A 27,661-nucleotide genomic window follows, 5' to 3' on the forward strand; every position below is an offset into this window, starting at 1 on the left:
TTACGGATGCAGACAATGTGAGTGGAGAGAGGGTTAAGCACAGGACAGTTAGTGAGATTTTGCAAGCCCAGGCAAGTCGTGGGGGTTACAGATAGTGTGACATGAACCCAAGATCCCAGTTGAGGCCATCCTCATGTGTGCGGAACTTGGCTATCAGTTTCTGCTCAGCGATTCTGCGTTGTCGTGTGTCGTGAAGGCCACCTTGGAGAACGCTTACCCGAAGGTCAGAAGCTGAATGCCCTTGACTGCTGAAGTGCTCCCCGACAGGAAGGGTGACTGTTGAGCGGTGTCCATTCTTCTGTTGTCGTAGCATCTGCATAGTCTCCCCAATGTACCATGCCTCGGGACATCCTTTCCTGCAGCGTATCAGGTAGACAATGTTGGCCGAGTCACAAGAGTATGTACCGTGTACCTGGTGTTCTCACGTGAGATGATGGCATCCGTGTCGATGATCCGCCATGTCTTGCAGAGGTTGCTGAGGCAGGGTTGTGTGGTGTTGTGGTCACTGTTCTCCTGAAGGCTGGGTAGTTTGCTGCGGACAATGGTCTGTTTGAGATTGCACAGTTGTTTGAAGGCAAGAAATGGGGGTGTGTGGATGGCCTTGGTGAGATGTTCGTCTTCATCAATGACATGTTGAAGACTCTGGAGAAGATGTCGTAGTTTCTCTGCTCCGGGGAAGTACTGGACGACGAAGTCAATGAGGTTACACTGAGGCTTCATTTGAAGCAATTCTTTAAAACGGCATCTAGGCCTTTTGATTTGATTTATTATTGTCACATGTATTAGCATAGTGAAAAGTATTGTTTCTTGCGCACTATACAGGTAGAGCATACCGTTCATAGAGAAGGAAAGGAGAGAGTGCAGAATGTAGTGTTACAGTCATAGCGAGGGTGTAGATAAAGATTAATTTAATGCGAGGTAGGTCCGTTCAAAAGTCTGATGGCAGCAGAGAAGAAGCTGTTCTCGAGTCGGTTGGCATGTGACCTCAGACTTTTGTATCTTTTTCCCAATGGAAGAAGGTGGAAGAGAGAATGTCCGGGGTGCGTGGGGTCCTTAATTATGCTGGCTGCTTTTCCAAGGCAGCGGGAAGTGTAGACAGAGTCAATGGATGGGAGGCTGGTTTGCGTGATGGATTGGGCTACTTTCACCACCTTTTGTAGTTTCTTGCAGTCTTGGGCAGAGCAGGAGCCATATCAAGCTGTGATACAACCAGGAAGAATGCTGAGGGGGTACAATGCCCGCTCTTATCAGCTTGGATCATGTAGATCAAGTCCAAGACAGGACGTGGCCAGCCTGTCTTGTCGGCTTGGATCTGTAATGTCTCACAGGTTGAGACTTTGAATTAGACTTTGATTGGATATAACTTTTTAAAAATGTGGAAGCCGAGTTCAAACAAAGTTCAGCCTGGTGCCTATGATGATGAATTAGCTCCCAACACTCACTCTATATCGTTCTACGTGAAGAGCAGCTATTCAAGGGCTCCAGAATATGGTCTGTGCCTTTGGGACCTCACTCCAGCAAGAGTCAGCACATTCAGGGAGAAAAATGTATAGGAAGTAAGCACAATAAAATATGATGTATCGGAACTGCAGGCTTTTTGTGTAGGGGACGTGCACTGAATTTGGCCGAGTGTGTGTAGGCTTTTTGTGAAGGGGACAGGCACTGAGTGGGGCATCAAGGAAACGGTCGCAAAATTGAAGCCAATGGAAATCAGAGGGAAAAATCTCCACTGGTTGAAGTCATATGCAGCACAAAGGTTGTCATTGTTGGAGGTTATTATCTCAGTCACAGGACACCACCACAGGAGTGGTGTCAGGCTCTACCATCTTCAGTTCTTCAATAACCTTTCCTCCAACACTGGGCCCAAAGTGTGAGCGTTCATCAGATACTAAAGATGTCAATACCCACATGCAGCAAGATCTGGACAACACTGGCCAGGCTAACAACTGGCAAGAACATTCATGCTACATAAGTGCCAGGCAATGGGGACATCCAACAGCATTACTAGTGCTGAATACCCCACCACCATGGCACAGTGGTTGGCACTGATGCCTCACTGGGTGCTCCAGTTTCCGCCCACAGTCTGAAAGGCGTGCTGGTTAGGTGCATTGACCATGCTAAATTCTCCCTCAGCATACCCGAAAAGGTGCCAGAGAGTGGCGACTCGGGGATTTTCACAGTAACTTCACTGCAGTGTTAATGTAAGTCTACCTGTGACATTCATAAATAAACTTTAAAAAAAAAAATCAACATCCTGGGGTCATCATTAACCAGAAAGTTATTTGACCAGCCGCATAATTATTTGGCTACCAGATGAAGTTAGTTCGAGCTGGGTATTCTGCAGTGAACAACTCATCTCCTCATTCCCCTAAGCCTGGCCACCATCTACGAGACACAAGTCAGGAGTATGATGGAATACTCAATACTTGCCTGGAAGAGTGCAGTTCCAACATTCAGGAAGCTCAAAACCACCCAGGACGAAGTAGCCCATTTGATTGGCACCCCATCTATCACCTTAAACATTAACTCCCTCCGCCGGTGGCACAGTGTGGAAGCAGTGTGTACCATCTACAAGATGTACTGCAGCGACTTACCAAGGTTCCTTCGACAGCATCATCCAAACCTGTGGCCTCCACAACTTAGGAAGACAAGAGCAGCAAATGCATGGGAACACCGCTGCCTGCACATTCCTCTCCAAGCCTGAATCTACCCTGTCTAACCCTGTTAACATTTTATAAGTTTTGATGAGATCCCCTCTCACTCTTCTAAACCCCAGTGAATATAATTCGAACTGGAGAGACTAAGTCGACTAAATCTGGGGCAGCATGTTGTCACAGTGGTTAGCACTGCTGCATCACAGCACCAGGGACCCGGGTTCAATTCTCGGCTTGGGTCACAGTCAGTGTGGAGTTTACATGTTCTCCCTGTGTCTGCGTGGGTTTCCTCTGGGTGCTCTGGTTTCCTCCCACAGTCCAAAGATGTGCAGGTTAGGTGAATTGGCCATGCTAAATTCTCCCTCAAGTGTACCCGAACAGGCGCCGGAGTGTGGTGACTAGGGGATTTTCATAGTACCTTCATTGCAGTGTTAATGTAAACCTACTTGTGACTAATAAATAAACTTTACTTTAGAAACTTATAAAATTCTAACAGGGTTAGACAGGGTAGACTTAGAAAGAATGTTCCCGATGGAGGCGGAGTCCAGAACTAGGGGTCATAGTTTGAGGATAAGGGGTGAATATTTTAGAACTGAGGTGAGGGGAAATTTCTTCACCCAGAGGGTGGTGAATGTGTGGAATTCACTACCACAGAATATAGTTGAGGCCAAAACGTCGGATTTCAAGAAGAAATTAGATATAGCCCTTGGGGCTAAAGGGATCAAGGGATATGGGGGAGTGGGGGGAGGGGGGGAAGGTGGAATCAGGATATTGAATTTGATGATCAGCCACGATCAAAATGAATGGTGGAGCAGGCTTGAAGGGCTGAATGGCCTACTCCTGCTTCTAGTTTTTATGTTTAAGCCACACACCATCTTGACTTGGAACTATATCGCCGCTCCTTCACTGTTGCTGGGTCAAATTTCTGGAATGCCTTCCCTGACAACACTGTGGGTGTACCTACACTAGACTGGAATGCCTTAAGGCAGCTCACCACCATCTTTTCAAGGGCAATTATGGATGGACAATAAAAGCTGGCCTTGCCAGTGATGCCCACACGCGATGACTGAATGAAAAAGAATTAATTGTGCAACAGAATGTGCAGTGCTTGCATAAGGGATGTAAAATATTCACACGACTGTTGCACCAATCGCAAGCACCACTTGTCATTGCGATAAGATGCTCTTAATGGGATATAGGTTCCTAGAACATACATACTCGACACTGTTTCCATGTCAACGCTCTGGTCCCTCACACAGCCTGATTTTATTTTCCTCCCATGCTCAATGTAAAGTGTGCAATTTAATGGGTTGGTTGGGAGAAATGTTCATTGATAATTATTTATTTTCACATTGCAGGATAGCACAAATGAACGATCAGATCCAACAACGGGACACGGGAGACATTAGCCTCAAATACGGCCTGTGCTCCTTTCCTTACCCTGCTGCCACACACACACGCGCACGCAATCTCAGGGCTGTGGTGTATGGGAAGAAATGTCAGACAAACTAGCAGCCTTGTGACATTACCAAGCAGTTATCAGGCCAATTAACAGCGGCATGTTTAGGTCTCTGCTGTGGCTCAGTGGGTAGCACTCTCGGTCCAAGTCAGATAGTCATAAGTTCAGGGGGGGGGGGGGGGAGGAGTTAATTCCTGACCGTTCACACACTACCACTGCAAGCGAGGACGGAGAATCTTTCTGATTTTTCTCTACACCTTAGTTATGACTATAAAGCTACATTTTGCAATCTCTCGTTTCCTTCTCTATGAACGGTGTGCTTTGTCTGTACAACATGCAAGAAACAATACTTTTCATTGTATACTAATACATGTGACAATAATAAATCAAATCAAAATTAATTTGGTGCTCAGCCAAATCTCCAGTCACTGCAGCGGGACTGGAAAATCCCACTGGCGTGAAAGGCCGGAAAATTTCGGCCAACGTTTCAGAACGATGACCTGCTGAGTTTTTCCAGCGCCTTCTGTTTATACGACACCTGTAGCATTTTGCTTTTGTATTAAACCGAGGTCGGTCTGCTTTTCTCAGACGGAAATGATTGCACGGCACGATTTGAAAAGCAGTAGCGGAGTTCACCCTCGTGTCCCGGCCGATATTTATCCTTCAACGAGGATCACTGGAGCACATTGTTGGTTGCGGCAGCTCACCTGCTGCGATCCTTACATTGCAGCAGTGACTGCACATTGGCAAGTACTGCGCTGGCTGGAAAGCATTTGCGGGATCTCCGGAGGATGAGGAAGGTGCTACAGAAATGCAAGACTCTCGGCGTTCGGCTGACACTGTTTGCAATGCAATGGTTGGCATGCATTCTTACACTGTGAGCAGCTACAGCAATGGACAGTGAGGCATGAATTAAACAAACAGGTAGAGGAGAGGCCATCGATCTGGCCACTTTTGCCCAGGGTATATGACCAATTCACACTCAAACATCAACTCCAAAAGCCTGAACCAACGAGAGCAAAAATATATTTCCATTGCACCGTCACACGCCTGGTACAAATGTCAATAATTGACCTTTTAGGCAGCAGCAGAGTGAATGATTTTCATAAAGTCAATAACTCTTTTCAAGAGCACATATTGCATGTTTGTGAGGCCTGACTTTGTCACTGTCCAGTTATCCTTAACCTAGAGTCTCGGTGTCACTCACCGGGAGCTATAGTGCAACATTGGTGGGAATCAGGCAATAGCTTTCTTTGCCAAATTTCCTTCTCCTGACCCATGGCTCTAGCACTGCCATCTCCATCCACGTGGCAGTTATGGGCGAGGCTATCCAAATCCAACAAGTACATGCCTTTATATAGCGTCTTTTGTATAGCAAAAGATGCTTTATGGGAGAGATTACCAAACAAAACTTGATGCCAAGCTACAAAAGGCGGTATTGCAAAGAACAACAGTGCAGCACAGGAACGGGCCCTTCGACCCTCCAAGCCCGCGCCGATCATGATGCCTTAACTAAAAGTAAAAACTTCTGCCCTTAGTCCATACCCCTCCTTATCCACGTACCCATTCAGATGCCTCTTAAATGTTGCTAATGTGCCTGCTTCTACCTCCGCCCCTGGCAGTGCGTTCCAGGCACCCACCACTCTCTGCGCGAAAAACTTCCCCTGCATAATCTCCCTTAAACTTTCCCCCTCTCACCTGTGCCCCCTTGTAATTAACGCATCTACCCTGGGAAAAACCCTCTGACTATCCACCCTGTCTACGTCTCTCATAATTTTGTAGACCTCGATCAGGTCTCCCCTCAGTCTCCGTCTTTCCAGTGAAAACAATCCTAGTTTATTCAACCTCTCCTCAGCGTCAATGCCCTCGATGCCAGGCAACATCCTGGTGAACCTTCTTTACACCTTCTCCAAAGCTTCTATGTCCTTCTGGTAGTGTGGCGACCAGAACTGCATGCAATACTCCAAATGCGGCTTAACTAATGTTTTATATAGCCGCTTCATGATTTGCCAACTCTTCTACTCAATGCCCCGGCCGATGAAGGCAAGCATGCCATGTGCTTTCTTAGTCACCTTGACCACCTGTGTTGCCACTTGTCGGGAACTGTGGGCCTGCACGCCCAGATCCCTCTATATGTTAATGTTCCCAAGGGTCCTGCCACTTACAGTATAATTTACACCTAAATTTGATCCTCCAAAATGCATCACCTCGCATTTGTCCAGATTAAACTCCATTTGCCATTTCTGTGCCCAAGTCTCCAATCTATCTATATCTGTTGCATCCTCTGACAATCCCCGGCACTTTCAGGCCAGGGGTCCAAAAGCCTGGTCAAAAGGAACCTCAAATAAAAGAGGAAAGAGACGTCAAGGAGGCTGGGAGATTTAAAAACAAAAGACTTGATTTTCTTTCCAAAAGAAACATTTTTAGGAACAAGAGTGAATTATTGTTGATGCTGGAAAACGGAATTAAGAACAGGTCTGCTGTGTATTCCCAGCATTTTATGTTTTTATTTGATTTTCATCAATATAGGCGTCACCAGAATGGCCCAGGATTGTTGCCTGTTTCTAGCTGCCCTCAGAAGATGGTGGCAATTCTACAGGGGTTCAAGAATATATTGTGTATATGAGGAGGTGGGGTAAACACCGGGCCTGTCCATTTACCTTCTAGAATCTGTAGACTTTATACGGTTTTAAGTTTATTTATTAGGGACACAAGTAGGCTTACATTGACACCGCAATGAAGTTACTGTGAAAAATCCCCTAGTCGCCACACTCTGGCACCTGTTCGGGTACACTGATGGAGAATTTAGCACGACCAATACAGCTAACCAGCACGTCTCTCAGACTGCGAGGGGAAACTGGAGCACCCGGAGGAAACCCACGCAGACACGAGGAGAATGTGCAGACTCCGCACAGACAGTGACCCAAGCCGGGAATCGAACCCTGGCCCCTGGCGCTGTGAGGCAGCAGTGCTAACCACTGTGCCACCGCAAACAGAGTTGTTTGGAATTATTTCACTTCAATTTTTTTTTTGTCGGCTTGCCAAGTACTTTCAACCTTGGTGGTATCCTACTTAATGACCCTTGGTCCCTGTCCTAGATTTCACTGTAATAAGAACAGCATTAAAGCAACCAATCAGGGCACGCGGGAGGATATGGCTGAAGATCTCAATGGTGGATGGCCTAATGTTTGTCACAATTAATAATTTGCAGCTTAACTGGGCGAATGAGAGTTTGAGCACCCCATCGAACATCATAATTTGTCTTCCAGCTGGTGACTGTCAAACAATTTGTAATTCATGAAATGCAGTATTGTCCACATATTTTACTACATGCGAAACCCAGGCTATACAAGCCCTTGAAAAATCAGAAGCCTTGTTTGTGCTTGTATGTCTTATTTGCTGGCTGCCCGGTTTGAATTTTATGCTCTTGGGGATTTGGAAAGGACTGTTTATTTGTGCATTTGAGTTACTCACCTAAAAAACCATGAGGTTAACATGTTTGGACAGCTCTATTTTACGGGAAAAGACCCTGCTGTGTTGCACGTCGGAAGATTAGTTGCCGACTCCGATAGCTTATTTTCCTGAGTCTAGAGGAATTTCCAAGCATGGTTTCTGAATTTGAGCATTGAATTTTTGAACTGCCTCCTCCACAGATTGGCGAGTCTTGTTTTATATTACCCCTCCCCTGTAGAGGTTGGGGTGGCTGATTTTCTGCTTCCCCCACCCAGAGGTTGGTGTGACTGGCTTTCTGTTCCTCTCCCCAGAGGTTGGTGTGGCTGGTTTTCTATTCCCCCACCCAGAGATTGGTGGGGCTGGTTTTCTGTTCCTCTCCCCAGGGACTGGTGCAACTGGTTTTCTGCTTCCCCAGGGGTTAACACAGTAAGAAACCTCACAACACCAGGTTAAAGTCCCAACAGGTTTATTTGGTAGCAAAAGCCACTAGCTTTTGGAGCGCTGCTCCTTTGTCAGGTAAGTGGAAGTTCTGTTCACAAACAGGGCATATAAAAGGCACAAACTCAATTTACAAAATAATGGTTGGAATGCGAGTCTTTACAGGTAATCAAGTTTTAAAGGTACAGACAATGCGAGTGGAGAGACCATTAAGCACAGGTTAAAGAGATGTGTATTGTCTCCAGACAGGACAGTTAATGAGATTTTGCAAGCCCAGGGAAGTCGTGGGGGTTACAGAGAGTGTGACATGAACCCAAGATCCCGGTTGAGGCCGTCCTCATGCGTGCGAAACTTGGCTATCAGTCTCTGCTCAGCGACTCTGCATTGTCATGTGTCGCTGAGTCGCTGAGCAGAGACTGATAGCCAAGTTCCGCACGCATGAGGAAGGCCTCAACCGGGATCTTGGGTTCATGTCACACTATCTGTAACCCCCACGACTTGCCTGGGCTTGCAAAATCTCACTAACTGTCCTGTCTGGAGACAATACATATCTCTTTAACCTGTGCTTAACACTCTCTCCACTCACATTGTCTGTACCTTTAAGACTTGATTACCTGCAAAGACTCGCACTCCAACCATTATTTTGTAAATTGAGTTTGTGTCTTTATATGCCCTGTTTGTGAACAGAACTCCCACTTACCTCACGAAGGAGCAGCACTCCGAAAGCTAGTGGCTTTTGCTACCAAATAAACCTGTTGGACTTTAACCTGGTGTTGTGAGACTTCTTACTGTGTTTACCCCAGTCCAACGCCGGCATCTCCACATCATGATCCCCAGGGGTTGACATTGCTATTTTGTTCTGTTTCCCCCGCCAGGGAATACACTGCCTGAAAGAATGGTGGAAGCAAGATTCAATAATGGCTTTCAAAAGGAATTGGGTGGGTCCTTAGAAAAGGTGAAAGTTTGGCTGGATTTGGGAAGAGCGAGGAAATGGGAATGGTTGGACAGTTCTTTTAAAGGTCAACACAAGAGGTTACGAGTGAGATGCAATCACCATTTAATCGAGCATCCTGTTTTACTGGGAATGACTAGGAGTATCATAAAGCAGACAGCACTGCAAGGCTATCCAATACCACATTTTAATTCTATTTGTAACACATGGGTTTAATATTTTGAATTTATAGCTGCAATAAATTGTCAGGTATAGCTGTGTGCTCAGAATTGTATTTGCACCATCAATTCACAAGCCCAGACAGCTTTCCACAAGCAGAATTATTCTTTCAATGTTAACAGTGGTTCAGCATTAAATCATTCTCAATTTGCTCTCTCAGTTAATTTGATACAAACAGTTCTGATGTTAATTGAATCACCATGTGTCATGCTTTGCAAACATATTTAAAATTTCTCCAGGGATTAAAGAAAAAAATTAATTCAATCCATGAAAAAAAGTAACTAACACTCACTTGTGCCCGGGCTCCTCTGCCTCCCCCCCACCGCCCCCCCCCCCCCGCCCCCCCGGCCAAGAAAAAAGCTCATTGTAATTGTGGCTCAGATTTGATTAAGTATTGAGGTTGCTGCTTCCTCTCTGCAATGCTTCTGCCTGGAAGCTCTTCACTGTTCCCCATCCCTGACCACAAGTCACACTGTAGGCCAAGTGGAACACCCACCCCAGATAAAAATGCACCTTTGCATGGACGGCACAGGCAGCACAGTGCCAGATACCCGGGTTCGATTCTGGCCTTGGGTGGATGGATGTCTGTGTGGAGTCTGCACGTTCTCCCCGTGTCTACGTGGGTTTCCTCCGGGTGCTCCGGTTCCCTCCAACAGTCCAAAGACAGGTTAGGTGGATTGGCCATGCTTAGTTGCCCCAAGATGTGTAGGTTGTGGGGTGGGGTTAGCGAGATAAATGTGTGGGTAAGATGTTCTGTCAGAGAGTCGGTGCAAATTCGATGCATGTAGGGATTCTTTTTTTTTAATGCATTCGTGGGACATGGGTGTCACTGGCTGGCCAGCATTTATTGCCCCTCCCTAATTGCCCTTGAACTGAGTGGCTGGCTAGGCCATTTCAGAAGGCAGTTGAGAGTCAACAACTTTGCTGTGGACCTGGAGTCACATATAGGCCAGACCAGGTAAGGACCGCAGATTTCCTTCCCTAAAGGATATTAGTGAACCAGATGGGTTTTTCCGACAATCGATTCATGGTCATCAGTCGATTCTCAACTCCCGAATTTTTTTATTGAATTCAAATTCCATCATCTGCAATCGTGGGATTCGAACCCGGGTCCCCAGAACATTAGCTGAGTTTCTGGATTAATAGTCCAGCGATAATACCGCTAGGCCACCACCTTCCCTCTATGATTCTATAAACATTGGGGATGAGTAGAAAGCAGCCAGCATAATCAAGGACCATCCTGGACACACACTCTTCCACCTTCTTCTGTCGGGAAAGAGATGAAAGTCTGAGATCAAGTGCCAACCGACTCGAGAACAGCTTCCTCCCTGCTGTCATCAGACTTTTGAATGGACCTACCAGATATTAAGCTGACCTTTCTCTTCACCCTATCTGTAACTGCAACCCCATATTCTGCACCCGATCATAGATCTTCATTGAATCACAGATTCTGCACCCTCTCCTTTCCTTCTCCTCTATGTACTCTATGAATGGCATGTGTTGCCCATATAGCAAGAAACAATACTTTTCACTGGGTGGGATTTTCTGGCCACACTTGCCCCAAGGCGAGGTCAACAAACCTTTGCATGGATCGTGTCCCGCCCATTACGATTCCAATGTGACAATTACAAGTCAAAAGTACAGTATTTGCAGAGGAATTCCCCCTTTTGGAGAATTGGGGATTTGAAAATAAGATCATACAGTCACGTCCAGAGTCCATATCCTCCACCTGCCAGGATTTACACACTCCAATATCATCACATTTAAATAACGTCTTTGACCAATGGTGACTGCCGTGGAGGGACACCTGTACAGAAAATAGGTTCACACGCCTTTGCTTCTTACACAATCAGTGCACCCCACCCTCGTTCGCCACCTTAAGCAAGTAAAGTGGAATATGTACAGAGAATGGAAAGGAAGGCACGCCCCAGAATCACAGGGAAAGGATCAAATGCTCCATCCTGCATCTAATTGTGCCCACCCTTTGCTGCGGATACAGAGAAAGGAGGGGGCTTTGTATGCAAAAGGCACCCTTTTTCTGTGCAGACACACTGGGCAGCGCTGCGAATTCTCACTGATACTGTGACTTCGCTCACAGGTGTCTTGGCAGGGAGGGAGGAAGGAGGTGCCCGCAGATGGCAAGCAGAGTCACATTCGAGCCTTATTAAAACCGACATCCCTCCCCTCCCCAAGCCAAGCCAAGCCCAGCGCTCCAGTACTTACCCGGGGCACCGCAATCCGCACACGCCTGATTATCAGGACTCAACAACAGATCCTGCAAAAGTCTCCTGTTTCTCTCGACCGCCATGCTATTAAGACAGCAGGAACAGAACCACCCCTCTTCTCTCTATAGACAGATAGAGATGTCCTTTGCCAGACCCCGAACCAGCTGTAATTTCTTACGGGCTCCTTTTGTCTCAAATATTTCAATTACTTCTTTAAGAAAATAATAAAAGGGTGGATTTGTCCACAACCCTGTCTTCAGCTAGGATCTCATCATGAGCCACTTCTCTGTTTAGTGCATGTCGGTTTAAAATAGGGTGGTCTGAGTGAGAAGAAGCCTCTATCACTTTAGCCCAGCGCTGCACATCAAACTTGCTCCCTGCTTCTCGCTCACTTGTAGTTATTCCGCATTCTTGCGCCGGCGAAGGAATTGACCCTCCCCTACCTCCACCGTCTGAGATACGCCTTAAAAATAACGCCACTCCAGCCCGACCTCTAGTGGAAACCAATCCACTCCGCCAGCACATCCCAATTATTGGTGGAATGAAGTCATCCTCTCTCATCTGCAATCTTTTGTGTGTTTCGCTGTCAGCACAGCAAAGGGATTCCTTCCCTTTATTCATTCATGGGGTGATGGGCTAGGGCCCTGGCGCAGACTCGTTGGGCTGAATGGCCTCCTTCTGCACTGTAGGATTCTATGATTCATGGGACATGGGTTAGCTAGCATTTATTTTTTGATTTCGATTTGACTTATTATTGTCACGTGTACAGTGAAAAGTTTATTTTGTTAGTGTCACAAGCAGGCTTACATTAACACTGCAATGAAAGTTTCTGTGGAAATCCCCCACTCCGGTGCCTATTCAGGGGCACTAAAGGAGAATTTAGCACAGCCAATGCACATTACCAGCACATCTTTCAGACTGTAACCAGAACACCCAGAGGAAACCCACACAGATACGGGGAGAACATGCAGAGACAGTGACCCAAGCTGGGAATCGAACCCAGCTCCCTGGCGCTGTGAGGCAGTAGTGCTAACCACTGTGCCACTCCATTGCTATGGCCCTGGAGTCACATGTAGACCAGACCAGGTAAGGACAGCAGATTAGATTTCCTTCCCGAAAGGACATAAGTGAACCAGATGGGTTTTTCCGACAATCGGCAATGGTTTCATGGTCATTAGTAGATTCTTAATTTCAGAATTTTTTTATTGAATTCAAATTCCACCATCTGCTGTGGTGGGATTCAAACTCAGGTCCCCAGGACATTAGCTAAGTTTTTGAATTAAATAGTCTAGCAATAATACCACTAGGTCATTGCCTCCCCTGCTCAAGCCATTTTCATTGCATCCCTTTCTTTACAAACTCTAACAGCAGTACACAGAGTGCTAGTAGTTAACAGTCTATCCCCATGGGTGTCAGAGGAACTGACACTCCCAGTTAAGTACAAGGCAAAGACTCCCCGATTGACCCATCAATTGGAGCCTTAATCAGGGAGTTTTGCTCTAATAGACCAACCTCAATGGCCTGATTGAAGTCATTGCAGTTTTACAGCACACAAAGAGGCCCTTTGGCCCATCGTTATTCAACATGCAGTCCATGTGGTGTACGTACACCCACAGTGCTGTTAGGAAAGAAGTTTCAAGATTTTGACCCAGTGACAGTGAAGGAACGGCGATATAGTTCCAAGTCAGGATGGTGTGTGACTTCGAATCAACTTGTAGGTGGTGGTATTCCGTTGCATTGGCTGCCCTTGTCCTTTCAGGTGGTAGAGGTTGCAGGTTGGGAGGGTGATGTCAAAGGAGCCATGGTGAGTTGCTGCAGTGATCTTGTAGGTGGCACACACTGCTGCCACTGTGGTGGAGGGAGTGACCGTTCAAGGTGGTCAATGAGGTGCCAATCAAGCAGCTGCTTTGTCCGGGATGGTGCCGAGCTTTTTGAATGTTGTTGGAACTTCACTCATCCAGGCAAGCACAGAGTATTCCAGCACACTCCTCACTTGTTGCCTTTTGATGGTGAAAAGGCTTTGGGCAGTCAGGAGGTGAGTTACTCGCTGCAGAATTCCCCAGCCCACTGAATACAGATTCTCTTCTTGGAATTCTACCATCTCGCCCGCCATGGAATGGGAGTGAGCGGGGCGGACAACAGATACTCTGTCTGTTGACCTCGGGCAGGAATTTCCGGTCTCGCTCGGGCAATGCCTAAAATCCCACCCTCTGTCTATAATATTGGTTGGTTAAAAAATTAACCCAGTAAGACAAAAAGAAGCAATATTATTATTGAAATAAAGGTGTATTATTATAACTATATGCAATAGTGTGAAATCATAGAATCCCTACAGTGCAGAAGAGGCCAATCAACCCGTTGGAACTGCACCGACTCTCAGGCAGAGAGTATCTTACCCACGCCCTCTCTCTTATCCAGTACTATAACCCTACACATTTCCCATGGTTAATCCATCTAATCTACACATCTTGGGACAATTTAGCGTAGTCAATCCACCTGACCTGAAAAAGGTCTTTGGATCTTTGGACTGTGAGAGGAAACCAGAGCACCCAAAAGAAACCCACACAGACACGGGAGAATGTGCAAGGCCGGAATTGAACCTAGATCCCTGGAGCTGTGAGGCAGCAGTGCTAACCACTGAGCCACCGTGATGCCCACATGTGGCCGCAAATAGGCTGTCAGGTCCACATTGACATCACTGGAAATAATGTTCGGGAGAGTTTATTCCCACAAGCTGTCAGTTGACTATTACCTGTTTTACATTATCGTATAAAGTGATGGAATCGTTTACATCTCTATGGCGTCTTTCATGACTTGAGGATTTCTCAAAGCACCTTACTGCGACTGAATGCGTTCTAAAATATAGACAGTGTTGCAATGCAGGAAAAGGGGCAGCAGGTTTGTGCACAGCAAGATCCCACAAATAGCTTTGTGTTCATGTCCGGATAATCTGATGATGGTTGAGGGATAACTGTTGTTTGGAACATTGGGGAGGAACCTTTGCTCTTCTTTGGAAAAGATATCGTATAAAAAAAAGTCTCAGGGTACTATCTTGAAGAAGAGCAGGGAATTCTCTCTTATGTTCTGGGGAATAATTATCATTCAACGAACATCACTGAAACAGATTTTCTGGACATTTATCTCATCATTGTGTGATTTTTTAATATTCACTTGTATGACATGGGCGTCGCCGGCTGGCCAGCATTTTATTGCCCATCCCTAGTTGCCGTTGAACTGAGTAGCTTGCTAGGCCATTTCAGAGGGCAGTTGAGAATCAACCACATTGCTGTGGCTTTGGGGTCACATGTAAGCCAGACCAGGTAAGATGGCAGATTTCCTTCCCTAAAGGACATTAGTGAACCACATGGGTTTTTCCGATAATCGACAGTGGTTTCATGGACATCAGTAGATTCTTAATTCCAGATTTTTTTTTGAATTCAAACTCCACCATCAGCCGTGGCGGGATTCGAACCCAGGTCCCCAGAATATTAGCTGAGTTTATGGATTAGTAGTCTAGTGACAATACCACTAGGCCATCATCTCCCCTTACCTAGCTGTGCCCAACTTGGCTGCCATGTTCCCTCCATCACACCAGTGACTACATTTCAAAATCATGTCATTGGTTGTAAGGTGCTATTGGCCATATGCGTCGTAAGGTGCTAAATAAATGCGCACCTTTCCTTCCTTTGAGCTGATCTCGACTTTATGGTTTGTTGCATTTTGTGCATTTATCGTTAGATTTGTATTTGTGTTTGTGAGTTTTGAGTAAAGGTATTGATCTTAGATCCAAACCTAATTAATGTGGTTCCATCAGTTTTGGGCTGCTTGCCAATAAACACTTCCAATGTACATGAAAATGATCTTTGCTCTGACTCTAAAAAATCTTAGAGACCTACACATGGGCCCTGATCTGCCAACGCATGACACTGGCATAATCTACAACCCTTATGGGTGATCAGCCTTGGGAAATTGTTACTACAATATTGATTGTGCGCTGGCTGGTCAAAACACAACAGCCAGAAATCACAAGGCAGCATTTTGTCTTCCAGTTTCTCCTTGTTAACAAAATTCAAATATTCAAGGTACCTGGGGACTTTTAGATCTGAAGACTGTATAAGCAGAATGCATAACCTGATTGTGTTCAATGGGGCCTCCTTCTAAGGCACCTTTAGTAACAAATCTGTAAGAGATTAAATTAGAGCATTGTTAGAGAGTTTAGAAGAGTTGGAATGAAGTTTTAGAAGCATAGAACAAGAGTAAAAGATAAAATTAGAAGGTATGCTGGGCACAGCTTGCAAGAAGTCACCTCGCTCTGGTGCCACCTTGGTTATCTTGGTAACAGTAGATAATGACTCAAAACTGGATGTACATTGTGCCTGTAGCATGGTAAAGTGCTTCCCGAATGCTTCAGGTGAGTGTTATCAAACAAAGTTTGACACAAACCATGTAAGGCAACATTGGGTGGGATTTTTCACGCACTGCCGCGGCGGGTCCACTGCGGCGGAGATGGCCCACCATTGGCCGGTGGTAGGATCTTCTGGTCCCGCCGTTGTCAGTGGGGTTTCCTATTGTTTGCAACCCTGCTGTTGGGAAAGACATGGAGGGGTTCCATTGTTAGTGGAAGTGGAAGTTCCCACCGGCGGGAACGGCAGAAATATTCCAGCCATCAGGATGGGTAACCGAGAGTTTGTTTCAAGAGGAATGTTTTAAAGAGTGTCTTAAAGTGGGAGAGAGTGGAGATGTGGAGAGATGCAGGGAGGGAAATCCAAAGCTTAGGATCCATACGGCTGCAGGCGTGGCCGTTAATGGTGGAACGAGGGCAGTGACGGATACTCAAAGGGTCAGAAATGAAGGAATACCAAGTTCTTGGTGGGTTGTAGGGCTGGACAGAAGTTGGGAAATTCAGTTGCACTCTGTGTAGACAAGGACACTGACACAATTCAGGCTTTTAAAATACCAGTTCTAAGTTTTTGCAGCTTGTAAATGGTTTTACTTATTGAGAATGCTTGTTAATTGAATATTAATTGCATTTAATTATATGTTGATCGTGACATTAACTGGGGGTTCATCTGTGCTGTAAACAGGAGTAGATTGAAACTGTGGTGGTTGGATTAGGAGTTACATGTTTGTACTGGTCTATCTCCGCACATAAAAGCTGATAAAAGTGGGTGAAGTTTTGTTCCAGTTCTAATCTTCATCACATGTGAGGATGGCACAGTGGTTAGCGCTGCTGCCTCACAGCACCAGGAACCCAGGCTCAATTCCCGGCTGTGAGTCACTGTCTGCCTGGAGTTTGCACGTTCTTCCGTGTCTGTGTGGGTTTCCTTTGGGTGCTCCAGTTTCCTCCCACCGTCCGAAAGACGTGCTGGTTAGGTGCATTGGCCATGCTAAATTCTCCCTCAGTGTACCCGAACAGGCACCTGGAGTGTGTCCCACAGTCCAAAGATGTGCGGGTTAGGTTGATTGGCCATGCCAAATTGACCCGAGTGTCAGGGGGATTAGCTGGGTAAATGTGTGGAGTTACGGGAATAGGGCCTGGGGGGATTGTGGTCGATTCAGACTCGATGGGCCGAATGGCCTCCTTCTGTACTGTAGGGATTCTATGATTCTATGACTAGGGAATTTTCACAATAACACATTACAGTGTAATGTAAACCTACTTGTGACACTAATAAATAAACTTAAAAAAAACTGTGGCACTGGGAATCACCAAATCTTCTATTTCTGCCCTTGCAGAGATCATGACCCTTGGAGGATTGCGGATGTGGTTCCTATTTTCAAGAAGGGGAATAGGGATAGCCCAGGTAATTACCGACCGGTGAGTCTAACCTCAGTGGTTGGTAAACTGATGGAAAAGATCCTGAGGGACAGGAGATATGAGCATTTAGAGAGGTTTAGTATGCTCAAGAATACTCAGCATGGCTTTGTCAAGGGCAGATCGTGCCTTACGAGCCTGGTGGAGTTCTTCGAAAATGTGACTAAACACATTGACGAAGGGAAGGCGGTAGATGTGGTTTATATGGATTTTAGCAAGGCGTTCGATAAGGTCCCCCATGCAAGGCTTCTAGAAAATGTGAGAGGGCATGGGATCCAAGGGGCTGCTGCCCTGTGGATCCAGAACTGGCTTGCCCAAAGGAGGCAGAGAGTGGGTATAGATGGGTCTTTTTCTAAATGGAGGTCGGTCACCAGTGGTGTGCCCCAGGGATCTGTTCTGGGACCCTTGCTGTTTGTCATTTTCATAAATGACCTGGATAAGGAAGCGGAGGGATGGGTTGGTAAGTTTGCCGACGACACGAAGGTTGGTGGGGTTGTGGATAGTCTGGAGGGATGTCAGAAGTTACAGAGGGACATAGATAGAATGCAAGACTGGGCGGACAAGTGGCAGATGGACTTCAACCCAGATAAATGCGTCGTGGTCCATTTTGGCAGGACAAATGGGATGAAGGAGTACAATATAAAGGGAAAGACTCTTAGTACGGTAGAGGATCAGAAGGACCTTGGGGTCCGGGTCCATAGGACTCTGAAATCGGCCCCGCAGGTGGAGGAGGTGGTTAAGAAGGCGTATGGTATGCTGGCCTTTATCAATCGAGGGATTGAGTTTAGGAGTCCGGGGATAATGATGCAGCTATATAAGACCCTCGTCAGACCCCACTTGGAGTACTGTGCTCAGTTCTGGTCGCTTCACTATAGGAAGGATGTGGAAAAGATTGAAAGGGTGCAGAGGAGATTTACAAGGATGTTGCCTGGATGGAGTGGCATGCCTTATGAGGGTAGGCTGAGGGAGCTCGGTCTTTTCTCCTTGGAGAGACGAAGGATGAGAGGAGACCTAATAGAGGTGTATAAGATGTTGAGAGGCACAGATCGGGTGGACTCTCAGAGGCTTTTTCCCAGGGTGGAAATGTCTGCTACGAGAGGACACAGGTTTAAGGTGCTGGGGGGTAGGTACAGGGGAGATGTTAGGGGTAAGTTTTTCACACAGAGGGTGGTGGATGAGTGGAATCGGCTGCCGTCAGGGGTGGTGGAGGCGAACTCAATAGGGTCTTTTAAGAGACTCCTGGATGAGTACATGGACCTTAATAGGATGGAGGGTTATGGGTAGGTCTAGAAGGTAGGGATGTGTTCGGCACAACTTGTGGGCCGAAGGGCCTGTTTGTGCTGTAGTTTTTCTATGTTTCTATGTAGCTTTCCACGGACCCTCAAGGGCCACACATAAAGATTACATCAATGTTCACATTTGCAAAAACTGAACATTTCTGTTTTGGGAAATTATTCAATTGTTGAACCATCAGCACTTAACAGGACAAACCAGAACATGAGATATAAATACAAGGGCAGCAGATTGGCGGAGTTTGGAGAGCTGAATTGCTCTGATGTCTATGGTTGAAAATAGGCCATGAGCTGACACTCAGAGATCTCTACCCGATCAGATAATGGAAACCTCACACCCTGACCTGATAATCACACCCAAGAAACGTGTGATTTCCAGAAATAATCATTTACCATTAACTCATTCCAGTGATCAAAAATTTCTGAACAGCTCTGTTCTCTCAGTTACCTTATATTTTAGTTTATTTATTTATTAGAACAAAGAACAAAGAACAATACAGCACAGGAACAGGCCCTTCGGCCCTCCAAGCCCGCGCCGCTCCCTGGTCCAAACTAGACCATTCTTTTGTATCTCTCCATTCCCACTCCGTTCATGTGGCTGTCTAGATAAGTCTTAAACGTTCCCAGTGTGTCCGCCTCCACCACCTTGCCTGGCAGCGCATTGCAGGCCCCCACCACCCTCTGTGTAAAATATGTCCTTCTGATATCTGTGTTAAACCTCCCCCCCTTCACCTTGAACCTATGACCCCTCGTGAACGTCACCACCGACCTGGGGAAAAGCTTCCCACCGTTCACCCTATCTATGCCTTTCATAATTTTATACACCTCTATTAAGTCTCCCCTCATCCTCCGTCTTTCCAGGGAGAACAACCCCAGTTTACCCAATCTCTCCTCATAACTAAGCCCCTCCGTACCAGGCAACATCCTGGTAAACCTCCTCTGTACTCTCTCCAAAGCCTCCACGTCCTTCTGGTAGTGTGGCGACCAGAACTGGACGCAGTATTCCAGATGCGGCCGAACCAACGTTCTATACATCTGCAACATCAGACCCCAACTTTTATACTCTATGCCCCGTCCTATAAAGGCAAGCATGCCATATGCCTTCTTCACCACCTTCTCCACCTGTGACGTCACTTTCAAGGATCTGTGGACTTGCACACCAGGTCCCTCTGCGTATCTACACCCTTTATGGTTCTGCCATTTATCGTATAGCTCCTCCCTACATGATTTCTACCAAAATGCATCACTTCACATTCATCAGGATTATGAGATTATTAGTCATAAGTAGGCTTACATTAACACTGCAATGAAGTTACTGTGAAAATCCCCTAGGCGCCACACTCCGGCGCCTGTTCGGGTACACTGAGGGAGAATTTAGCATGGCCAAAAAACCTAACCAGCACGCCTTTCGGACGGTGGGAGGAAACCAGATGGAAACCCATGCAGACATGGGGAGAACGTGCAGACTCCACACAGACAGCCACCCAAGCCGGGAATTGAGCCCGAGTCCCTGGAGCTGTGAGGCAACAGTGCTAACCACTGTGCCACTGTGACGTTTATAACTCCACAGCCTCTTTGTTTTAGCGTGGCATATGAGAACACAGGAAGTGCCTGATGCGCGTTATCACACACGAGGCTTGAGATGCTCAGGAAATAAAGGCTTTTATTTGCTGTTACAACGAAGCTACTAATTATATACACGATCCCAGACTGAGGGGTCCCAGACAGAGCAGTGACCTTTATACCTCTCCCAGGAGGCGGAGCCTGACTGGGATGTACCACAATAACTATAATACAAGGTGTAACAGCCCAACCCTAACCCCAACAGCAACAAGTAGAACAACCCATCCCTAACCCCAACAGCAACATATATACATACTTATAGTATTGGCCAGACCCTGGCTCAGTACTATCTAGTGGGAACCAACGATGGTTCACCACATTCACCCCTCCTTTGAAGACAAAGGCCGGCGGGGTACAAAAAAACAGAATAATTTGTCATCAGTCTATAAGTTCAGACGGTCAGGGGGACCGCACCGTCGTTGTGACCTCCTCAATACCGGCGATGACACCGGAGTAGGCACTCGCGGTGACGTTCTCCCCAAGGCGATGTCCAACTGTTCCTCCACAGTTTCACGGGCCGGTTGACCCTGAGGTGATGGTAATCCATGGAGTTCCGACACGCCCTGAAGTGGCGACCATCCTCTGGACTCAGTCAAGCTGTACACGGGAGTAAAAGGGTTAAGTAATGGTCCCGGTGCTGCCCGCGCCGTGTCCAGAGGGGAAACAAGAGTTATGGGGTTTGTAACAGGGGGTATGGGAGCGGCAGGGGTTTCTACGTCCCCTGCTGGCGCCAGGTCTCGGATCGAGACTGTGTCCTCTCGCCCGTCAGGGTATGCCACATAGGCATACTGAGGGTTGGCGTGGAGGAGATGGACCTGTTCGACCAACGGGTCGGACTTGCGGGCCCTTACATGTCGCCGCAGGAGGACAGGTCCTGAGTACGTCAACCAAGACGGTAATGCGGTCCCAGAGGAAGACTTCCGAGGGAATGAAAACAGCCTCTCATGGGGAGTAGCGTTGGTTGCCGTACACAGGAGTGAGCGTATGGAATGGAGCGCATCAGGGAGCACCTCTTGCCAACGGGAGACTGGAAGGCTTTTTGACTTCAACGCCAGTAAGACAGCCTTCCAGACTGTAGCATTCTCACGTTCCACCTGTCCGTTGCCCCTAGGGTTGTAGCTCGTGGTTCTACTAGAGGCAATCCCGTATGAGAGCAGGTATTGCCTCAAGTCATCGCTCATGAACGACGAGCCCCTGTCGCTGTGAATGTAGCTGGGGTACCCGAACAGGGTAAAAAGATCACGGAATGCCTTGATAACCGTGGCAGCGGATGTATCAGAGCAGGGAATAACAAAAGGGAATCTCGAGTACTCATCAAAGATGTTGAGGAAGTACACATTCCGATCTGTTGAGGGAAGGCGGCCCTTAAAATCGACACTCAGTCTTTCGAAGGGACGAGTGGCCTTGACTAATTGTGCCCGGTCAGGTCGGTAAAAGTGCGGTTTGCATTCCGCGCATACCCGACAGCTTCTTGTTATGGACCTGACATCCTCCACCGAGTAGGGCAGATTGCGGGCTTTTATAAAGTGGTAGAGCCGAGTGACCCCAGGATGGCATAGGTCATTATGGAGAGCCTGCAAACGGTCCTCCTGTATACTGGCGCATGTTCCACGCGAGAGGGCATCCGAGGGCTCATTGAGTTTCCCTGGATGATACATGATGTCATAGTTATAGGTGGAGAGTTCAATTCTCCACCGCAAGATCTTGTCGTTCTTGATCTTGCCCCTCAGCGTGTTATTAAACATGAACGCCACGGACCGCTGGTCCGTGATCAGGGTGAACCGTTTTCCCGCCAAGTAATGGCGCCAGTGCCTGACGGCCTCCACAATGGCCTGGGCCTCCTTTTCCACCGCTGAATGCCGAATTTCGGGGCCTTGGAGGGTGCGGGAAAAAAGGCGACGGGCCTGCCCGCCTGGTTAAGTGTGGCGGCCAGGGCAAAATCAGATGCATCGCTCTCCACCTGAAAGGGGATGGACTCATCAACAGTGTGCATCGTAGCTTTCGCGATGTCGGCTTTTAGTTTATCAAAGGCCAATCGGGCCTCTGCTGTTAGGGGAAAAGAAGTGGACTTGATGAGCGGACGGGCTTTGTCCGCGTAATTGGGAACCCACTGTGCATAATAAGAGAAGAAGCCTAAGCATCTTCTCAGTGCTTTTGCACTAGTGGGCAGGGGAAGTTCAAAGAGGGGATGCATACGGTCTGGATCAGGGCCAATGACCCCGTTTTCCACCACGTATCCGAGGATGGCTAAACGGCGCGTACGAAACACACACTTCTCCCTGTTGTAGGTCAGGTTCAGGCGAGATGCAGTGCGTAGGAAATTCAGGAGATTTGTGTCGTGGTCCTGCTGGTCATGGCCGCAGATGGTGACGTTATCCAGGTACGGGAAGGTAGCCGCAGCCCGTTCTGGTCCACCATTCGGTCCATAGCACGCTGGAAGACCGAGACCCCATTGGTGACACCAAAGGGAACCCTGAGAAAGTGATACAAGCGACCATCCGCCTCAAAAGCCGTGTATTGTCGGTCCTCTGGGTGAATGGGGAGTTGGTGGTAGGCAGACTTGAGATCTATGGTGGAGAACACCTGGTACTGCGCAATCTGATTGACCATGTCAGATATGCGCGGGAGGGGATACGCATCCAGCTGCGTGTATCTATTAATGGTCTGACTATAGTCAATGACCATCTGGGGTTTGTTCCCACTCTTGACAACCACGACCTGCGCTCTCCACGGACTAGCGCTAGGTTGTATGATCCTTTCCTTGAGGAGCCGCTGAACTTCAGATCGAATGAAGATCCAATCCTCAGCGCTGTAACGCCTACTCTTAGTCGCAATGGGCTTGCAGCTTGGCACAAGATTCTGGAACAGGGAGGGTGTGGTAATCTTCAGCGTCGAGAGGCTACAGGCGTTGGGCAATTTGGAGGCTGCAGTTCTCCCACTGAAAGCGAAGGGAGTGGCCCACCGTACTGTAGGGTTACACTCCTCAAGTGGACCATGAAGTTTAGTCCGAGAAGTATTGGCGCGCAAAGGTGCGGCAACACCAGGAGCTTGAAACGCTCGTAAACTGTGCCTTGCACCGTTAAAGTTACCATGCAACTCCCTAGCACGGTGACAGACCGGGACCTTGATGCCATAGAAATTGTCTGTTTGACAGGTTGAATCCGGAGTCCACACCGCTTCACAGCGTCTGGGTGGATAAAACTCTCAGTGCTCCCGCTGTCAAACAGACAATAAATCAAGTGGTCGTTTACCTGAATGTCCATCATAGACTTGTCAAGTCTATGAGGCTTGGCCTGGTCCAGGATGATTGACGCCACCGTTGGTTCATGAGCGCCACTGCAGGCGGCTGAGATCGACGAGGATGACCCCTGCTGGTCATTCGCGGTCGGTGCCGACCAACATGGCCGCTCCCATAGGTCGCACGTGGGTGATGGCGCCAAACTCAGCGACCCCTTGTGGTCACACCTCTCCGACTCCGTCGACCGTAATGGCGTCGTCCTGGCCTCGCATGTGGACGAAACCCTCGACGATGCCGACGACGAAGAACCGGGCTCCAAGGAATCGCAGGCCGCACTGCTGTTCCGAGAAGCAGATTTAGATCGGCACAGTTTCGAATAGTGCCCCTTCTTACCACAGGCGGAGCACAACACAGCTTTAGTGGGACACCGTTGCCGAGTATGCTTCGCTCCCCCACAGAAGTAACACCGCAGGCCGCCCGGAGCTGCTGCCGTCATCTGGCCCGAGTGTGAGCACGCCATCACGCAGCATTTCGAACCCGAGGGACGAGGAGGGATCAGCGACTGCTCCTGCCACGTTGTCTCCACGTGGTCTTCAGGATACAATACTCGGCTTTTGGAGGCCGTCTCCAACATATCCGCTAGTTCTATTGCCTGGGTGAGGTCAAGATTACCTTTCTCCAGTAGTTTGAGTCGGATGTAAGATGATCCGACTCCCGCCACAAACGCATCTCGAGCGAGGTCGTTCATATTCTGCTCTGCCGACACTGCTTTGCAGTTACAGCCCCTGGCTAGCTGTAGGAGCTCGTTCGCGTATTACTCCGTCGTTTCGCCGGACTGCCGTCGTCGAGTGGCTAAGAGGTAACGAGTGTGTATTTCGTTGGGCGGTTTAATATAACGCTTCTTAAGAAGCTCGAGGGCCTTTGTGTAGTCGGTGGCCGCACGGATCGCGAGGTAGACAGTGTCGCTTACCCTCGCATGAAGGACCCGGAGTCTGTCATCATCTGTGGTGACCGCTGCGGAGGCTGCCAGGTAGTCCTCAAAACATTTCAACCAGTGGTCGAAGGTGTTAGAGGCGCCCACCGCACGTGAATCCAGTGTAAGGCGTTCAGGCTTCAGTATCTGCTCCATCCTCTCTATATCGTTTTTTTCCCAACGAGAGTTTATTTACAGCAAATAAAATTGATGCGCGTTATCACACAAGAGGCTTGAGATGCTCAGGAAATAAAGGCTTTTATTTGCTGTAACAACGAAGCTACTAATTATATACACGATCCCAGACTGAGGGGTCCCAGACAGAGCAGAGACCTTTATACCTCTCCCAGGAGGCGGAGCCTGACTGGGATGTACCACAATAACTATAATACAAGGTGTAACAGCCCAACCCTAACCCCAACAGCAACAAGTAGAACAACCCATCCCTAACCCCAACAGCAACATATATACATACTTATAGTACTGGCCAAACCCTGGCTCAGTACTATCTAGTGGGAACCAACGATGGTTCACCACAGTGCCATTTTGTTAAGAGAAGTCATTCCAACTACATTCCTCTACCCAGTCCTGTTGGATAGAGGAGTTACTGTTGTCCAATCTGATGGGACATTTCCAGAATCTCGGAAATTGTTTAAAAGTACAACCAATGCATCTACTGTACTATCTCAGCAGTCACTTCTTTTAAGAACCTAGGGTGCAGGCCAACAGGCCCGGGGGACTTATCAGATTTATATCCGATTGATTTTCTCAGTACCCTTTCCCTAGTGGTAGTAATTGTTCATAGATCCTCCCTCCCACCTCTTGGAACCATAGAACCCCTACAGTGCGGAAGGAGGCCATTCGGCCCATCGAACCCGCACTGACAACAATCCCACCCAGGCCTTTTCCTGTAACGTATTTACCCTGCTTGTCCCCCAACACTAAGGGGCAATTTAACGTGGTCAGTCAGCCAAACCTGCACATCTTTGGACTGTGGGAGGAAACCGGAGCACCCAGAGGAAACCTACGCACACACGGTGGGGACATGCAAACTCCACACAGACAGTCAGCCGAGACTGGAATCGAACCCGGGTCCCTGGCACTGTAGGGCAGTAAGAACTCTCACAACACCAGGTTAAAGTCCAACAGGTTTATTTGGCAGCACAAGCCACAAGCTTTCAGAGCGCTGCTCCTTCATCAGGTGAGTGGGAGTTATGTTCACAAACAGGGCATATAAGGACACAAACTCAATTTACAAAATAATGGTTGGAATGCGAGTCCTTGCAGGTAATCAAGTCTTAAAGGTACAGACAATGTGAGTGGAGAGAGGGTTAAGCACAGGTTAAAGAGATGTGTATTGTCTCCAGACAGGACAGTTAGTGAGACTTTGCAAGCCCAGGCAAGTCATGGGGGTTACAGATAGTGTGACATGAACCCAAGATCCCGGTTGAGGCCGTCCTCATGTGTGCGGAACTTGGCTCTCAGTTTCTGTAGGGCAGCAGTGCTAACCACTGTGCCACCGTGCCGTCCTTTTTAAGTATTTCTGGGAAACTAATTGTGTCTGCTACTGTGATGACAGAAACAAATGACCCCTTTCTTATTTCCCATTATTAATTCCCCAGACTTACTCTCCGGAGGGCCAACACTTCTTGGAGTTACTCTTTTCTTTTTTAAATACTTGTAGAAACTCTTACTGTGTGGTTTTATATTCATAGCTACCTTTCCCTCATGCTCTAATTTCTCCCTCATTTATTTTAGTCCATAAGACATAGGAGCAGAATTAGGCCACTCGGCCCATCGAGTCTGCTCCGCCTTTCAATCATGGCTGATTCTTTTCTCATCCCCATTCTCCTGCCTTTTCCCCGTAACCCTTGATCCCCTTATCAATCAAGAACCCATCTATCTCTGTCTTAAAGACACTCAGACACTCACTGGCCTTCACAGCCTTCTGCGGCAAAAGAGTTCCACAGATTCACCACTCTCTGGCTGAAGAAATTCCTCCTCATCTCTGTTTTAAAGGAGCATCCCTTTAGCCTGAGGTTGTGCCCTCTGGTTCTAGTCGCCCTTTGCTGGTTTTGAAATTCTGTCCAATTTCTTGCCCTGCCACCAATCTTTTCAGAATTATAGACTTTTTCTTTAAATTTGATACTAGCTTTAAATTTCTTCACCACCCACAATGGTGCATCCCTCCCCGACAATCTTACCTCCTGTGGTGAACCATCGTTGGTTCCCACTAGGTAGTACTGAGCCAGGGTCTGGCCAGTACTACGAGTATGTATATATGTTGCTGTTGGGGTTAGGGATGGGTTGTTCTACTTGTTGCTGTTGGGGTTAGGGTTGGGCTGTTACACCTGTATTATAGTTATTATGGTACATCCCAGTCGGGCTCCGCCTCCTGGGAGAGGTATAAAGGTCACTGCTCTGTCTGGGACCCCTCAGTCTGGGATCGTGTACTATACATGGTAGCTTCGTTGTAATAGTAAATAAAAGCCTTTATTTCCTTGAGCATCTCAAGCCTCGTGTGTGATAACGCGCATCACCTCCTCACTGGAATTTATCCTTTATCAGTCCTGCCTGCCTACGGACGGCACAGTGGCACAGTGGTGAGCACTGCCACCTCACAGTACCAGGGACCCGACTTCAGTTCGGCCTTGGGTCACTGTCTGTGTGGAGTTTGCACATTCTCCCCGTGTCTGCATGGGTTTCCTCCTTGGGCTCCGGTTTCCTCCCACAGTCCAAAGATGTGCAAGTTAGGTGGATTGGCTGTGCTAAATTGCCCTTTAGTGTCCAAAGATGTGTAGGTTAGGGGGATTAGTGGGCTAGATATGTAAGGTTACAGGGATATGGTCTGGGTAAGGGTTGGAGGGTTGATGCAAACTCGATAGGCCAAATGGCCCCTTTCTGCACTGCAGCGATTCCATGATTCTGTGATTAAGGAGGCCAGAAATTTCTCAAAGAATTTATGAAGTCTTGTTAGCTTCAAGGAAAAAGAATCTGTTGGACAAAAAAAAGATAGTTTGGAAGTTGCACGGACAGCTTGCACATCTGGAGCCACAAAAACTGAAGGCTTTACTGCGAGATGCTGGAGTGCTTGGTACAAAATACAACAACCTTATTGAGTAAATCATGGCTCAGTGTGAAATTTGTGTGAAATATCAGAAAACGCCACCACATCCTGTTGTGTGTTTGCCACCAGCCAGGGAGCTCAGTGATGCAGTGGTGATGGACTTAAAAGTATGGGACAAAGATCTGCTGTGCTTTATAGATATGGTAACCAGATTTAGCATATCCATTGTAATATATGGTAAGGACAAATGGAC

General features: G+C 47.6%; 1 protein-coding gene across 1 annotated transcript in view; it reads right to left on the reverse strand.

Moving 5' to 3' along the window:
• LOC144510785 (arf-GAP with dual PH domain-containing protein 1-like) overlaps nt 1-11,796 on the reverse strand; it is a 148,664-nt gene extending 136,868 nt beyond the window's left edge. The window contains exon 1 of the mRNA XM_078240665.1: nt 11,399-11,796. Within this exon, the coding sequence (XP_078096791.1) occupies nt 11,399-11,483 (85 nt within the window). The 5' untranslated portion in view covers nt 11,484-11,796. The remainder of the gene's footprint in view (nt 1-11,398) is intronic.
• Nucleotides 11,797-27,661: the final 15,865 nt, after the last annotated feature.

This window comes from Mustelus asterias, chromosome 23 (assembly GCF_964213995.1).
Source record: "Mustelus asterias chromosome 23, sMusAst1.hap1.1, whole genome shotgun sequence".
Taxonomy (NCBI): domain Eukaryota; kingdom Metazoa; phylum Chordata; class Chondrichthyes; order Carcharhiniformes; family Triakidae; genus Mustelus; species Mustelus asterias.